Source organism: Nerophis ophidion, linkage group LG14, assembly GCF_033978795.1.
Source record: "Nerophis ophidion isolate RoL-2023_Sa linkage group LG14, RoL_Noph_v1.0, whole genome shotgun sequence".
NCBI lineage: Eukaryota > Metazoa > Chordata > Actinopteri > Syngnathiformes > Syngnathidae > Nerophis > Nerophis ophidion.
Window position 1 is genome coordinate 49,938,111 of NC_084624.1, and position 14,081 is coordinate 49,952,191.

General features: G+C 41.9%; 1 protein-coding gene across 4 annotated transcripts in view; it reads left to right on the forward strand.

The window, feature by feature from the left end:
- The window catches only part of LOC133568806 (kelch-like protein 10), a 33,490-nt gene extending 19,419 nt beyond the window's left edge, over positions 1 to 14,071 (forward strand). For 2 of the 4 annotated variants that reach the window (XM_061920955.1, XM_061920954.1), the window contains exon 5: positions 5,376 to 6,251. In XM_061920955.1, the coding sequence (XP_061776939.1) occupies positions 5,376 to 5,765 (390 nt within the window). In that variant the 3' untranslated portion in view covers positions 5,766 to 6,251. Of the gene's footprint in view, positions 1 to 5,375; positions 6,252 to 13,598; positions 13,739 to 13,809 lie in introns of those variants that run through there. The other 2 variants (XM_061920957.1, XM_061920956.1) reach the window with 2 other exon arrangements.
- Positions 14,072 to 14,081: the final 10 nt, after the last annotated feature.

A 14,081-nucleotide genomic window follows, 5' to 3' on the forward strand; every position in this document is an offset into this window, starting at 1 on the left:
CACAGCAATACCATAACAATGCAATCCAATTCCAAAACCAAGCCTGACCCAGCAACACTCAGAACTGCAATAAACAGAGCAATTGAGAGGAGACACAAACACGACACAAAACAAACCAAAAGTAGTGAAACAAAAATGAATATTATCAACAACAGTATCAATATTAGTTATAATTTCAGCATAGCAGTGATTAAAAATCCCTCATTGACATTATCATTAGACATTTCTAAAAATAATAAAAAAGAACAATAGTGTCACAGTGGCTTACACCCGATTGTAGCTGAGATAGGCGCCCCCCGCGACCCCAAAAGGGAATAAGTGGTAGAAAATGGATGGATGGATGGATGACTTACACTTTCATCGCATCTCATAAGCTTGACCAACACACTGTGTCCAATGTTTTCACAAAGATAAAATAAGTCATATTTTTGGTTTGTTTAATAGTTAAAAAAAAAAAGACATTTTGCAAACCGTTGATAAAACGTTGTCCTTTACAATTATATAAGCTTTAAAAAAAAAAAAAACTACTCTGCTAGCATGTCAGCAGACTGGGGTAGATCCTGCTGAAATCCCATCTATTGAATGAATACAGAATCGTTTTGAGTCGAAAAAATATCGTTTTTTAATCGAGAATCGAATCGAATCGAAAAAAATCGATATATTATCGAATCGTGACCCCAAGAATCGATATTGAATCGAATCGCGGGACACCCAAAGATTCACAGCCCTAATAAATATATATATATTTATATATATATATATATATATATATATATATATATATATATATATATATATATATATATATATATATATACACACACATACATATATATATATATATATATATATATATATATATATATATATATATATATATATATATATATATATATATATATATATACACACACATACATATATATATATATATATATATATATATATATATATATGTATATGTATGTGTGTGTATATATATATATATATATATATATATATATATATACATACATACACCTATACATATATAAATATATATATATATACAGTTGTGATCAAAATTATTCAATCCCCACACAATTTTGGTGTTTTAGCAAGTTGGACATTTATTCCGTATTTTGTTTATAGTCATATCAAATAAAGATGTGTCAAATAGACAAATGCAACGTAAATTGTAACATTGTATTTTACAAAATACCAAAAAAGGACATTTTTCTTAATATCTCATTGACAAAATGATTCAACCCCCTAGTTACATGCATCTTTAGTACTTAGTAGAACACCCTTTGGCAGTAATTACATCCTTCAAAGGTGATACATAACCGGACACAAGCTTCTTGCAACCATCTACAGGTATTTTAGCCCATTCCTCTTGGGCAAAGGTCTCCAGTTCATTCATATTCTTGGGCTTGCTTGCTGCAACTGCCTTCTTCAAGTCCCACCACAGCTTTTCTATAGGATTCAGGTCTGGCGACTGTGAAGGCCACTCCAGAGTCTTCCAGCCCTTCTTCTGCAACCACTCTGATGTTGATTTGGAGGTCTGCTTGGGATCGTTGTCCTGTTGGAAGGTCCAACGTCTCCCAAGCCTCAGCTTCGTTACTGACTTCATGACATTTGCAGCTAATATATCCTGCTAGGAAATAGAATTCATAATGCCTTGAACGCGCTGGAGATTCCCGGTACCTGAGGCAGAGAAACAGCCCCAGAGCATGATTGACCCCCCCACCATGCTTAACAGTAGGCAAGGTGTTCTTCTCTTTGTAAGCTTAATTTTTTTCTCCTCCAGACATAACGTTGATTCATAGGCCCAAAGAGTTCCAGGTGTGTCTCATCACTCCATAGAACAGTTTCCCAAAACCTTTGGGGTTTGTCCAGATGAATTTTGGCATACTGGGGTCTTTTTTTCTTGTGCCTGGTAGTCAGAAGTGGGGTGCCCCTGGGAGTTCTGGCATGGAAGCCTTCATCTCGTAGTGTGGGACGAAACCTGCGTTCCCCTGTCTGCAATGTCCTGTTGTAGTTCCTCAGCTGTTACCCGGGGGTTTTTCACCACTGTACGCTTCAAATAGCGGACAGCAGTTGCACACAGCATCCTCTTTCTACCAAGCCCAGGTAGTGTTTCCACTGTGCCTTTAGCTTTAAACTTGCGAATTATGCTCCCAACTGTGTCTCTTGGAATGTGTAATGTCTTTGCTATTTTCTTATATCAATATCCTTTCTTATGAAGATAAATTACCTCCTCTCTTGACTTCTTTGACTACTCCCTGGACTTCACCATGTTGCAAATACACCATTGACCATCTACAAGAAGCTGAGCGTCAGTCTTTTTCAATCAGTTTAATTGTTGCTCGTTATGGTTCTAATCACATCTACAGGTGTTTTCAACACCTGATTGAAAAGTCCTTATTCAAATTCTGTTCTTAAGAGTTATGATCTTCAAGGGGATGAATCATTTTGTCAATGAGATATTAAAAGAAATGACACTGTTTGGTATGTTACAAAATATAATGTTGTAATTCAAGTAGCATTTGTCTATTTATTGCATCTTTATTTGACATGACTACAAACAAATGTCCAACTTGCTAACAAAATTGTGCGGGGGTTAAATAATTTTGATCACAACTGTATATATATATATATATATACATATATATATATGTATATGTACATGTATATATATATATATGTATATGTGTATATAGATATATATAAAGTCGCGACTTTTCCAGGGTGTACCCTGCCCTCTGCCCGAGTGCAGTTGGGCTAGGCTCCAGCACCCCCGCGATCCCAAGAGGGACAAGCGGTAGAAATGGATGGATGGATATATATGTATGTAGACCGTGCCAAAGTTGAACTTAACCAAACACTCATAAGACTCTTTGATCAAGAGAATAATACAAAATCTAGTTTTTCCCACTAATTTAAGACTATACTACGCATTAGTGGCGGCTGCTGATCTTACATAAAATGTGGCTCAAGGCAGCAACTGCTTGTTGGGAACAGTAACTGCACAGCGAGTCACCAACTGCGATACATCCTCGAAATAGGCCAGAAAAAGATGCGCGATTTGTCGCAAACCAATCAAAATTCATGAAAGGAATTGGAAATGTCGGCATGAACAAAACTTGAAAAATATTGTGGTGGCAATGGTTTATATTTTGTCAATCAAAATCATGCAAAAGCCCAGAGTCCAGGGCAACCCAGTGCCCCAAATACGGGAAGACATGCTGAGATTCTGATGGGTAGGACAAAATCGAGTATCCAATGACTGTATAGGTTTTATACGGGCAGACATGCTGAGAGTCTGATGGGTAGGACAAAATCGAGTATCCAATGACTGTATAGGTTTTATACGGACAGACATGCTGAGAGTCTGACGGGTAGGACAAAATCGAGTATCCAATGACTGTATAGGTTTTATACGGGCAGACATGCTGAGAGTCTGACGGGTAGGACAAAATCGAGTATCCAATGACTGTCTAGTTTTGCTGCAGTGGAACAAACCCACCCGAGCAATCGGATTCGACGAAACCTCATCAAGCTGGATGCAATCTTACTTGGAGGGGAGGAAACAGGTGGTAGAGGTGAACGGCACCATGTCCCCTCCCCTCTCAGTAAGCTGCGGAGTCCCCCAAGGCAGTATACTAGGACCTTTACTGTTCCTAATATACGTGAATGACATGCCATCAGCATGCCACTGTGAATTGTTCCTGTTTGCGGATGACTCGGCCCTGCTGGTATCGGGCAAGGACAAGTCACAGCTGGAACAAATCCTCAGCTCTGAACTCCTCAATATTTTGCACCTGGCTCGCTGACAACAAGCTATCCATACACTTAGGTAAAACGGAATCCATCCTATTTGGGTCCCATATCAAACTTAAGAAGGTCAGTGACTTCACTATAAAAGTGGGTGACATTGTTATCACCAGGAAAGATGAGATCACCTACCTAGGTTCCATTCTAGAGGCTAATCTTTCCTCTGATAAAATGGCAACCAAGGTGATCAAAAAGGTCAACCAAAGAACGAGATTCCTCTACAGAATCTCCTCTCTGGTCAACAAAAGCACCTTGAGGATTCTAGCCGGAACTCTCATTCAACCCTTCTTCGATTATGCTTGCACCTGGTACCCCAGCACCTCCAAAACCCTCAAATCTAGACTCCAAACATCCCAGAATAAGCTAATCCGGTTACTTTTAGACCTCCACCCCAGATCACACCTCAATCCAACCCACTTCTCCAAAGTGGGCTGGCTCAGGGTGGAGGACAGAGTAAAACAACTTGCACTGAGCCTAGTCTATAAAATCCGCTACACCTCCTTGATACCGAAGTCCATGTCAAATTACTTCCTTAACGTAAATGACCGCCATAACCACAACACCAGGGGGAGCTCCACAAACCACGTTAAACCCAGATTTCGATCTAACAAAGGTCTTAACTCATTCTCTTTCTATGCCACATCAATGTGGAATGCACTCCCAACAGGTATAAAAGTAAGTGCATCTCTATATTCCTTCAAAACCGCTCTAAAACAACACCTCCAGGCAACTTCAACACTTTACTAATACCCTCCTCCATTCACATCCCATCTCCCCGGATTATAAACAACTCAAATGTACTTCTAATGCATATACTTGTTCTTATGCTATCTGAACTCACTATGTTCTCTGCTGGCTGTACATATCCTACTACCTTGAAGGTAGAAAAGCGCTATACAAGTACAACCCATTTATTTATTTATTTACTAAATAAGACCTACACTGTTTCAATGTCCACATTTCTCTGTTGATGCAATTGTTGATGACTGAAGTTCTGATATCAACCAAAGCTCCTCATCCCACCCCCCGGATTGTAAATAATGTAAATAATTCAATGTACATACTATGATGATTAACTTGTGTGATGACTGTATTATGTTGATAGTATATATTTGTACCATGAATTTGATTAACGTGGACCCCGACTTAAACAAGTTGAAAAACTTATTCGGGTGTTACCATTTAGTGGTCAATTGTACGGAATATGTACTGTACTGTGCAATCTAATAAAAGTATCAATCAATCAATCAAAAACACCCTTTGCTGCCCCATTTAACGCTTTGGACGATGAGCATCAACACTAATGCTCCGCGACATTATAGGAATGAACAAAGTTGCATGAGTGACCTGTGATAAGTAGCTGATTCTGAACAAAAGTTGAACGTTCACAGTCCACATTGACCACTTATTTTTGGACATTTTTAGGGGAGCTGAGCTTTCTTTGGAGTCTCAAAGCAATCCCCACTCCTATGCAGTGTTTTGCTACGAATGGTAGCAAGACACCATGATTGTGTTAAGAATCTCGTTACATGTTCTCAGTTCTGTATTTGCTCCTCAAGGTTGGAGGTTATGATGGCGACATACGTCTGGCCAGCGCAGAGGCTTATAACCCCCAGACTAACAACTGGATAATATTACCACCCATGGAGTGCCCAAGAAGCAACTTTGGCATTGAAGTAGTTGAGGATCGTCTTATTGTTGCTGGTGGTTACAATGGCGTCTCCCCAACCAAGCTGGTAGAGTACTATGACCTAACAACCGGTCTTTGGTCTCCAGCCAGTGACATGGGGGTCTCCAGAAGTGGCTTGACATGCTGTGTGATGTCTGGACTTGGCAACATCACACAATATGCCATGCTTCGAAACGATCTACCTTTGCTACTATTGGACGACAATACGCAGGATACGTCGGATTGGTCCGACCACGCTATAAACTCTGAAATGAACTGAAAAGCATCTGCGCCTATGCAAAAAAAGAAGAGTGAAGAACGGAAAACTTTCACAAAATTGTATTTTATTCAATGGCGTTCTTATGTATGCACAATAACAAACATTCGAATATCCCATTCATGGATCAATAAAGTCTAATGTTTTTAGCTTTTTTTGCCTTTTATTTGCTAAAGTGCATTTTCTTAATAGTTTTGTTTTTGAAATGCTCTGTGACATTGTGTGGACTATATGCTTAATTATACACAAGCTTTTATTTTGACTTGCATATACACCAAAGAGCCTGGTAGCCACATTGGAAATCGGTTCTTCAGTCGCATCTCCGCCTCGAGCTGCATTTTTCTACTTGTAAGCTTTGTGTTCTTTGCGTCTTCGAAAGCATGGACTATGTCATCATTTATTGATGTGCATTTGTTGTCTTTAGTTTCGCTCCAGTTCATACTGGATTTGACAGTGCACTCTATTAAAGCACTTGGAGCTTGGATGCGACTTCCTGACTCCTGTAATAATTTGCCTTGCTGTTGACTTGTGTGCACTCACACACAAACACACTTGATCAGGACTTGTGAGGACCACCCTTTCTGCAGGTTGTGAAAAATTAGGTAAAATGGCAAGATGGCGCTGCTGTAGTGGCTGCTGTAGGCAGGAGCTCTGTGCTCTTGTGTCATCCTTTTGTGTTTCCCTCTTGTTTTCATGTGTTATTATATTTTTTTGCCTTTTGGTCCGGGACCCTTTGGGACTGTGTGACAAGGGGTGCCACTTTTGTGACCTCTGTGGTGCTTTTTTTTTGTGGACTTGGATCTGCCTCCCGGGAGCCTTTTGGCCATGGAGACCAGCTGCTGGGTCACTGCCACACCGGAGTCCGTTTGGAGGGACTGGAGGAGATGCGGATGAGGGGACAGGGCTGCGGAGCTAGCACTGAGCGCTGGGACTGAGAGGCTTCGCGGTGTTTTGGCTGGGTGAGCAGGTGTCGGACTTATCAGTCACCTTGGACGTATCCTCGCTCATCCATGCGGACTGGACACTGGCCGAGAGTGGAGTCAGCTGTCTTGGTTGCCTTGTTGGGTCTGCTTCTGTCTCTGGCCATGCTCCCTCCACCCCAGCGTACGATGGCGTGGAACACCGCAGAGGCCACCACAGTGGATATGTTTCTTTTACTTTTTATTCCTAGCTGTATGTAGAAGTGTCTGGTTTTATCTGCTGCTTTAATGTCTTTAATGTCCTCTGTGTTCTTTGATGTTTGATGTTTCCCTCTTACACACATGGAAGAGGGATGTGTACTATGGCTATGAGTTGTCGTTTTTTTTGTTTTTTTTTCCCTTGGCCTCAGTCTGCACCCCCTCTCCAAGGCCCAGGCTAAGACCGATTTTTTTTATTTCATTTTAATCTTCTATTCCCCCCCCCCCCCCCGTTTACCTGTATTTTATCTTTTTTTGTAAGGGGCGCTGGAAGCCGGCAGACCCGTCAGCGATCCTGTTCTGTCCCCCTGTAATGTTTGTCTGATCTTGAATGGGATTGTGCTGAAAATTGTAATTTTCCTGAAGGAACTCTCCTGACGGAATGAATAATCTAACAGCCCAGTTAGCTCACACTTCTTTAAATCTCATGTGCTGATCATTCTTACTGGGGACCCTGGGGAAAAAAGAGTTAATGGGGTTCATGAGGACCAAATTTGAATAATTTTGCATAATTCACACAAACTTGTTCGTGACTACTGAGGACCATTTAAAGGCCTACTGAAACCCACTACTACCGACAACACAGTCTGATAGTTTATACATCAATGATGAAATATTAACATTGCAACACATGCCAATACGGCCGGTTTAGTTTACTAAATTGCGATTTTAAATTTCCCGCGGAGTTTCTTGTTGAAAACGTCGCGGAATGATGACGCGTGCGCGTAACGTGTACTGTAGAGGACATATTAGCGCAACACCTCTAGCGGCTAAAAGTTGTCTCTTTTCATCGCGCAATTACACAGTGTTCTGGACATCTGTGTTGCTGAATCTTTTGCAATTTGTTCAATTAACCTTCGTCTTGTGTTAGGGTCGGCACCGACGCGTTTTAGTTTTTAAATGCATAAAAACACCACATACATTTATTTTTTTGCATCAAAGCTTTTTGACTTTGTCAGGAACCTCTTTGTCAACAAAATAAAACATTTTAATTTTTTTCACTAAATTATAAAATGCTCTGGTAGAAATTATGCCCTTGGTGTTGTTAGGGTTGGTTTCGACCCAGTTATAAAAATAAGATGATAAAGCAATGATAAGAGCCAAAACTGAACACACTGACAGCCAGCTCCTCTCCCAATCATGTGAGCTTTAGTGGATTCTCATTTTACCTTGTTATCCTGTACAAAAACAAACAAAAGACGGACACTAAGAGTGTCACTTTTTGACACTCTGATTTTGTTTTTTATTAGTTTTGGAACTAGTAATCTATTTCTCTTGGTTCCATTTGCTTGATTGGTTGTTGTTTGTTTGATGTTGGATTTCTGTTGCTGAAAAAAATACTTTTTAGCCTTTTTCTTGAAGTAAATATATATGGGTCGAAATTGACCCGTAACACCATATATGTTACTATAGTTAAAATTCTTAAAATGAAAAAATAAATAAAACACATTTATTTAAGAGATCTGTTCTAATACCCCTTAGTAATAGTTAGGAAACACAACAACCTTTTTTTATGTATATGATTCTTTTGAGGTTCGTTTTACCATTTTTAAAAATTGAAATCGAGGGGTATACTGACAAAAAAAGGCCCAATGGCCCAAACCAAAAATATTAAAACCAATATTTTCAAGGATAAGGAAGCCTAACGAGGTAACCAAGAGATGAGAAACAAATTGGATGATAGATAATTGTTTTTAGTGTATTTTACAGCTGATTTAAGACATGGGTCAAAACCGACCCGTTAACATAAGAGATGGTAACAGAAAGCTAACACAAGAGGAAGGTTAATAGTGGAGAGGTCACAGTAGAAAGATGGAGCTGGGAAGCTATAGCCTTTAGCCACACAAACACACGGTGATTCCTTGTTTAAAATTCCCAGAGGTGAAGCTTTACTATGGATCAGAGCATTCAAGCGAACATGGATCCCAACCACTTCTCAACCGGCAGGTTTCGGTTAGAAAATTGCGGTAAAAAGTCGCCTCTTATCGGAGATCAGCTGAGCTTGCGTTGTCCATGCAGCGGCCGTCGACTTCCCTCAGAGACTGGCGTCAAGACACCCGTGGACACACCCTTCCGACTATCAGGTACTATTTAATCTCACTAAAACACTAGCAACACAATAGAAAGATAAGGGATTTCCCAGAATTATCCTAGCAAATGTGTCTAAAAACATCTGAATCCGTCCCAATGCAATTGCCTATTTTGTTTATAACTTTATTATTTTATTCTATTTTTTTCTAGTCCTTCGCTATCAATATCATCATCCACGAATCTTTCACCCTCGCACAAATTAATGGGGAAATCGTCGCTTTCTAGGTCCGAATAGCTCTTGCTGCTGGAGGCTCACATTAAAAACAATGTGAGGACTTGAGGAGCCCTCACACTTGTGATGTCATCGTCTGCGACTTCCGGTACAGGCAGGGCTTTTTTATCAGCACCAAAAGTTGCGAACTTTATCGTGGATGTTCTCTACTAAATCCTTTCAGCAAAAATATGGCAATATCGCGAAATGATCAAGTATAACAAATAGAATGGACCTGCTATCCCCGTTTGAATAAGAAAATCTCATTTCAGTAGGCCCTTAAAAAAAGCAGCGAGTGCAGTACCAGCTACAGCCTGATGAGGGGGCCGCTGTGCAAATGTCTCACACCCAAACTAACCAGTAAACACGTTTTACGGGCCAAAGCTTAAAAATCACTTAGGCATCATCAGAATGGATCTGACTATCATTTAAAAAGGTTTCCCTTTTGGGGGACCTGTATTTGTGTCCCCATACCGTCAGAGGTCCCCTAAAGGTGACTGTGTAAGCCAGGGGTGTCCAAACTTTTTCCACTGAGGGCCGCATATGGAAAAATTAAAACAAGCTGGGGCCATTTTGATATTTTTTATTTTCAAACCATAACACAATATATGGATTTTGTTGTTGTTTTTTTACTTTTAGGGCTTCCGGGGACCATAAAGGGTCTCGGTCATTATGCCTTTTTTGTCAAAGACAACTTGGTTTTTTCATAGTAAAACTGAAATATGCAGTTTTTAGTGATTAGAGCCATAAAAGAACAATAATGCAGGACACCATTGATTTTAATGTATTATTAAATTTGGTTAATCACAGTGTAAAGACAAATAAAATCCCATTAAATATAATTGGGATCCAAAAGGTGTCCCACTCAAATTGACATATTTGTGTTAGTTTGTTTCTTTTTACTTTCAACATTTAAGTCACAAGATCAACTTCAGATATGTCTGTCGATTTTACGTCCATCCATCCATTTTCTACCGCTTATTCGCTTTTGGGGTCGCGGGGGGCACTGTCGCCTATCTCAGCTACAATCGGGCGGAAGGCGGGGTACACCCCGGACAAGTCGCCACCTCATCGCAGGGCCATCGATTTTACGTTTGAACTATTATTTTGGTTTGTTTTAAAGAAAACTTAGATGTTTTTATATGGGCAACCACACAATATATGCGATATTTTTTCCACATAAAACATTTTAAAGGGACATTTTTGAAATAATTGGAGCCTTATTTTTTGGGGGGTCTTTTTTTTTCAAGCAATGGCAAAAACAGAAAAATGAAGACAAAAGAAAAAATAATTAAACAGCCTGCAAGGCAGCTTGGGGTCAACATTGCAACTTTTTCTTGTTAGATTTCACATCATTCCACTTTTTGAAAATGTTTTTAAAAATTTTTGCAATATCAGTTCCAGATCGTGTGGCGGGCCGGTTAGCAATTAGCTGCGGGCTGCAAATGGCCCCTGGGCCACACCTTGGACACCCCTGGTGTAAACAGAGCGATGTCCCCATTAAGTCGGCATTGCCAGAACACACACATACACACACACACACACACACACACACAATGGGAACAGCACAGCAGGGCTTTACTGCACTTAGGTAGAAAAGCGCTATACAAGTACAACCCATTTATCATTTATATTTTATTGTCACTGATCGAAAATATACGTAACAAATGTGAAAGATAAAATCCAAAGTGGTAATAAAGATGTAATTTAGATCAGTGAAGGTTGTATCGAGCCTCTTACTCAATCAATCAATCAATCAATGTTTATTTATATAGCCCTAAATCACAAATGTTTCAAAGGACTGCACAAACCATTACGACTACAACATCCTCGGAAGAACCCACAAAAGGGCAAGGAAAACTCACACCCAGTGGGCAGGGAGAATTCACATCCAGTGGGGCGCCAGTGACAATGCTGACTATGAAAAACCTTGGAGAGGACCTCGGAAGTCTTACCCAAAGTAGAAAACCACAAGAAGGTTAACTGACTATAGAATGTCAAGATAAATAGCACATCAAAAATTCAATCCGAAACTGAAGTTTTTCAAAAATCAAGAATCAGCTGTTTATCAGTCCCCTTTTAGGTATTCAGTCGTCCCTTACCAACTGAAAGTTGACTTAACACTTCCAGAGAGTGCTCTTTATACAATATCTTCAGTCAGGGCCACAAGATCTCGCCACCATACCATCCAAAACTTGACCAAACTATACATCTGTCCATTTTTCTACCACTTGTCCCTTTCGGGGTCTCAGGGTATGCTTGAGCCTGTCTCAGCTGCATTCGGGCGGTAGGCGGGGTACACCCTGGACAAGTCTCTACCTCATCGCGGGGGCCAACACAGATAGACAGACAACATTCACTTACATTCACACACTAGGGCCAATTTAGCGTTGCCAATCAACCCATCCATCCATTTTCTACCGCTTATTCCCTTTGGGGTCGCGGGGGATGCTATAGTCTATCTCAGCTGCATTCGGGCGGTAGGCGGTGTACAACCTGGACAAGTCTCCACCTCATCGCGGGGCCAACACAGATAGACAGACAGCATTCACACACTAGGGCCAATTTAGCGTTGCCAATCAACCCATCCATCCATTTTCTACCACTTATTCCCTTTGGGATCACCGGGGATGCTAGAGTCTATCTCAACTGCATTCGGGTGGTAGGCGGTATACACCCCGGACAAGTTTCCACCTCATCACAGGGCCAACACAGATAGACAGACAACATTCACACACTAGGGCCAATTTAGCGTTGCCAATCAACCCATCCATCCATTTTCTACCGCTTATTCCCTTTGGGGTCACCGGGGATGCTGGAGTCTATCTCAACTGCATTCGTGTGGTAGGCGGTATACACCCCGGACAAGTCTCCACCTCATCACAGGGCCAACACAGATAGACAGACAGCATTCACACACTAGGGCCAATTTAGCGTTGCCAATCAACCCATCCATCCATTTTTTACCGCTTATTCCCTTTGGGGTCGCGGGGGATGCTATAGTCTATCTCAGCTGCATTCGGGCGGTAGGCGGTGTACAACCTGGACAAGTCTCCACCTCATCGCGGGGCCAACACAGATAGACAGACAGCATTCACACACTAGGGCCAATTTAGCGTTGCCAATCAACCCATCCATCCATTTTCTACCGCTTATTCCCTTTGGGGTCGCGGGGGATGCTATAGTCTATCTCAGCTGCATTCGGGCGGTAGGCGGTGTACAACCTGGACAAGTCTCCACCTCATCGCGGGGCCAACACAGATAGACAGACAACATTCACACACTAGGGCCAATTTAGCGTTGCCAATCAACCCATCCATCCATTTACTACCGCTTATTCCCTTTGGGGTCGCGGGGGATGCTGCATTCGGGTGGTAGGCGGTATACACCCCGGACAAGTTTCCACCTCATCACAGGGCCAACACAGATAGACAGACAGCATTCACACACTAGGGCCAATTTAGCGTTGCCAATCAACCCATCCATCCATTTTTTACCGCTTATTCCCTTTGGGGTCACAGGGGATGCTGGAGTCTATCTCAACTGCATTCGGGTGGTAGGCGGTATACACCCCGGACAAGTTTCCACCTCATCACAGGGCCAACACAGATAGACAGACAGCATTCACACACTAGGGCCAATTTAGCGTTGCCAATCAACCCATCCATCCATTTTTTACCGCTTATTCCCTTTGGGGTCGCGGGGGATGCTATAGTCTATCTCAGCTGCATTCGGGCGGTAGGCGGTGTACAACCCGGACAAGTCTCCACCTCATCGCGGGGCCAACACAGATAGACAGACAGCATTCACACACTAGGGCCAATTTAGCGTTGCCAATCAACCCATCCATCCATTTTCTACCGCTTATTCCCTTTGGGATCACCGGGGATGCTGGAGTCTATCTCAACTGCATTCGGGTGGTAGGCGGGGTACACCCCGGACAAGTTTCCACCTCATCACAGGGCCAACAAAGATAGACAGACAACATTCACACACTAGGGCCAATTTAGCGTTGCCAATCAACCCATCCATCCATTTTTTACCGCTTATTCCCTTTGGGGTCACAGGGGATGCTGGAGTCTATCTCAGCTGCATTCGGGTGGTAGGCGGTATACACCCTGGACAAGTCTCCACCTCATCACAGGGCCAACACAGATAGACAGACAACATTCACACACTAGGGCCCATTTAGCGTTGCCAATCAACCTCTACCATGAACTGATTAATGTGGACCCAGGCCTAAACAAGTGGAAACACTTATTTGGGTTTTACCATTTAGTGGTCAATTGTACGGAATATGTACTGTACTGTGCAATCTACTAATAAAAGTTTCAATCAATCAAAACCTATCCCCAGGTGCATGTCTTTGGAGGTGGGCGGAGGCCGGAGTACCCGGAATCAACCCACGCAGTCACGGGGAAAACAAGCAACTCCCGGCAGAAAGATCCCGAGCCTAGGATCGAACCCAGGACCTTGGTATTGTGAGGTACCCCTGTTCCAACGTGGTGCCTTGACCAAACTAGCCAAAGTCAAAGTCCACTTCCCATTTAAACATGCATGTTTTAAGGTGGATCCAGTTCTGTTTAAATCGGAAGCGTTATCCCAACACAACGTGCAAGCTGCACTGTTTTAAGTATCTACATTTCCAGAAATCAGCTGTTTTCAAATTTTGGTATGCAAAGACTGAACTCAGTGATGTTTTCTTTAAATTTAAAGAGGCGGCGCTTTGATGATGTCGATGATGGAGTTGCTGATGACGACGACGGTTTTTGACACAGAAGGTCGCCATGATGTTATCGCCGAATCCTGCGTCGGCCGACTTTCGTTGACACGTCAACA